This window comes from Coregonus lavaretus (assembly GCF_964263955.1).
Source record: "Coregonus lavaretus genome assembly, contig: HAP1_SCAFFOLD_231, whole genome shotgun sequence".
Taxonomy (NCBI): Eukaryota; Metazoa; Chordata; class Actinopteri; order Salmoniformes; family Salmonidae; genus Coregonus; species Coregonus lavaretus.
In genome coordinates, this window is record NW_028163077.1 from 568,164 (window position 1) to 570,663 (window position 2,500).

General features: G+C 46.6%; 1 protein-coding gene across 2 annotated transcripts in view; it reads left to right on the top strand.

Annotated features, from left to right (window-relative positions):
• The window catches only part of LOC311118522 (E3 ubiquitin-protein ligase pellino homolog 1), an 82,460-nt gene that overhangs the window by 65,710 nt on the left and 14,250 nt on the right, over positions 1 to 2,500 (top strand). Inside the window, exon 4 of one of the 2 annotated variants that reach the window (XM_084193317.1) lies at positions 164 to 265. The exons of the other annotated variant lie outside the window; for it this stretch is intronic. Within the exon in view, the coding sequence (XP_084049443.1) occupies positions 164 to 265 (102 nt within the window). The remainder of the gene's footprint in view (positions 1 to 163; positions 266 to 2,500) is intronic. 2 annotated transcript variants of the gene reach the window in all.

Here is a 2,500-nt window from a genome sequence, read left to right on the forward strand (position 1 = left end):
GGGAGGGAGGGAGGGGGAAACGTTTAGAACGCAACTTTGCAGATAGAAACATAACAGAAAGAGCTGAGGACAGAACCTTATCTGTTCTACATTTCTATACTGAACGTTCCTCTTTTCTCCCTCCTTCCCCTCTCCCCTCCCCCTCCCTCCCTCCCCTCTCCAGGCTATCAGCAACAAGGACCAACACAGCATCTCCTACACGTTGTCCAGAGTCCAGACGGTGGTGGTGGAGTATACTCATGATAACAACACAGACATGTTCCAGGTAACTACACACTCATAGTTCTGGGCCCAGTTGCATAAAACATATTTTAAGGTGAATTTCCCCCTTAAATTAAGTGAAAAAGTGCTTCATTCAGTATGGATATCAATGTAAACAGCATTTGTGGAGGTGAATGTTGCTTTCATCTGCCCACCAGCTAGCTTCAAAACGAAACAGTGTTAGGCCTAGTTCTTTTTATCTAGACTAGGCTGCAGAATGGTTTTCAACTTGGTAGTGTTTCTCTTGTCCATAAAAATACTCAGATATCAGTTATATTAGCCTACCTTTAAAAAAAAACGAATATTATATCCGTATCAAGTGTAGGCTATTGTTATTTTATCTTGATCATCTGGTTAAGCACATCTGCAACGTTCTTTCTTCCATTAGGCTGCTTTCTGTTTAAAACGATAAGCCAGAGGAAAGGCCCAGGATCATCCCACATTGGAGAGGGAAAAACACGTTAGGCCCTATCTGACATTTTACACTGCTTTGGTGCTCTCCACTCTTTCTACAGCCTCCACTGCTTTGGTGCTCTCCACTCTTTCTACAGCCTCCACTGCTTTGGTGCTCTCCACTCTTTCTACAGTCTCCACTGCTTTGGTGCTCTCCACTCTTTCTACAGTCTCCACTGTTCTGGTGCTCTCCACTCTTTCTACAGCCGCCACTGCTTTGGTGCTCTCCACTCTTTCTACAGTCTCCACTGCTTTGGTGCTCTCCACTCTTTCTACAGTCTCCACTGCTTTGGTGCTCTCCACTCTTTCTACAGTCTCCACTGCTTTGGTGCTCTCCACTCTTTCTACAGTCTCCACTGCTTTGGTGCTCTCCACTCTTTCTACAGTCTCCACTGCTTTGGTGCTCTCCACTCTTTCTACAGTCTCCACTGCTTTGGTGCTCTCCACTCTTTCTACAGCCTCCACTGTTCTGGTGCTCTCCACTCTTTCTACAGAACGCCTCCACTGCTTTGGTGCTCTCCACTCTTTCTACAGCCTCCACTGCTTTGGTGCTCTCCACTCTTTCTACGGTCTCCACTGCTTTGGTGCTCTCCACTCTTTCTACAGCCTCCACTGCTTTGGTGCTCTCCACTCTTTCTACGGTCTCCACTGCTCTGGTGCTCTCCACTCTTTCTACAGCCTCCACTGCTTTGGTGCTCTCCACTCTTTCTACGGTCTCCACTGCTCTGGTGCTCTCCACTCTTTCTACAGTCTCCACTGCTTTGGTGCTCTCCACTCTTTCTACAGCCTCCACTGCTTTGGTGCTCTCCACTCTTTCTACAGAACGTCTCCACTGCTTTGGTGCTCTCCACTCTTTCTACAGCCTCCACTGCTTTGGTGCTCTCCACTCTTTCTACAGCCTCCACTGTTCTGTTGCGTTATGTTAATAACTACCATATGTATTGAACATTAAGGCTATGCCGGTTAGGGAATAGGCCGTTTGGCATGTCGCCATGCTGTGTGCTGGCTGTGCTGTGCTGCTGTGCGCTGCCAGACTCTGGAGGTGCAGGCAAGTTTAAATATGCTAAACCATCGTTTGTGACGTCACCGTGTCGTCACCATCGACGATGGATGTCACACATCGATAAATCACCCAACCTAATGTAGTGCACTTATTTTGACTAGGGCCCTTAGGGGTCTGTAGTGTACCCTATTCCTTATGTCCCTCTGGATCTCCAAGCCAGTTCCACTGCATTTTTTCATTGTTCCCCTCTAATCAGGGACTGATTTAGACCTGGGACACCAGGTGGGAGAAATTAATGATCAGGTAGAACAGAAAACCTGCAGGCTCTGGACCTCGTAGGGTCAGAGTTGAATCCCCCTGCCCTATATAGTTAAACTTATTTTAACCAGCGCCAATAGGACTCTGTAGTGCACTATTAGGGAATAAGGTGCCATTTGGGAAGTAGCCATATTCTTATATTTATGTGAATGTATTAGCTTGTGTTTGTACTTTCAGATGTGTTGTGTGTTTACTTGTTATAATATGAAGTAAGTAAGCCTTGTCCGAGTCAGAATGGCCCATGAGGCAGGAGCTGGTTTCTGTAGTCTGAGGCAGCCTGAAGGACAAGGACACCATCTTGATTCTTTATAATGTGGATAAATAACATATTACCTGTTTTGAATGGACTCTGTGGAGTCAATGTCTCTAAGCACATTTCCTTCTCCTGTCTTTCTCTCTCTCTCCCCATTTCTCTTCCTCCCTAAACCCTCCCTCCCTTATTCACCCCATCTCCCTCCCTCCCTC